Source organism: Haliaeetus leucocephalus, unplaced genomic scaffold (genome assembly GCF_000737465.1).
Source record: "Haliaeetus leucocephalus isolate CR32 unplaced genomic scaffold, Haliaeetus_leucocephalus-4.0 Scaffold173, whole genome shotgun sequence".
Lineage (NCBI taxonomy): Eukaryota > Metazoa > Chordata > Aves > Accipitriformes > Accipitridae > Haliaeetus > Haliaeetus leucocephalus.
In genome coordinates, this window is record NW_010972609.1 from 1,491,452 (window position 1) to 1,491,719 (window position 268).

Sequence of the window (268 nt, forward strand, 5' to 3'; positions counted from 1 at the left end):
CGGGTCTAATGGAGTTATCTGTATAAATGCACAGTTTTTCTGCGGTCAGAGGAATAGTTTCCTTCATTTTTGAAGCCACAAACATGCAGGTAGCTCCGAGCAATTGCAATCGGCTTTTCTTGAGGGGTTCAAACGACAAAAATCTGTCCAAATAATTCATAGCCAAGGGGAAAACTTCCTCTTCGCACTTCTGCTCCTCGCAGACCTGGAAGAAGGAGAGAGATCGTTGAAGAATAATTTAATATAGGCGAAAGCTAGGCTTGTCCCA

At 43.3% G+C, this 268-nt stretch overlaps 1 protein-coding gene across 1 annotated transcript in view; it reads right to left on the reverse strand.

The window, feature by feature from the left end:
- The window catches only part of CCND1 (cyclin D1), a 15,898-nt gene that overhangs the window by 14,064 nt on the left and 1,566 nt on the right, over positions 1-268 (reverse strand). Inside the window, exon 2 of the mRNA XM_010563687.1 lies at positions 1-205. This exon is cut by the window's left edge and continues 1 nt beyond it. Within this exon, the coding sequence (XP_010561989.1) occupies positions 1-205 (205 nt within the window). The remainder of the gene's footprint in view (positions 206-268) is intronic.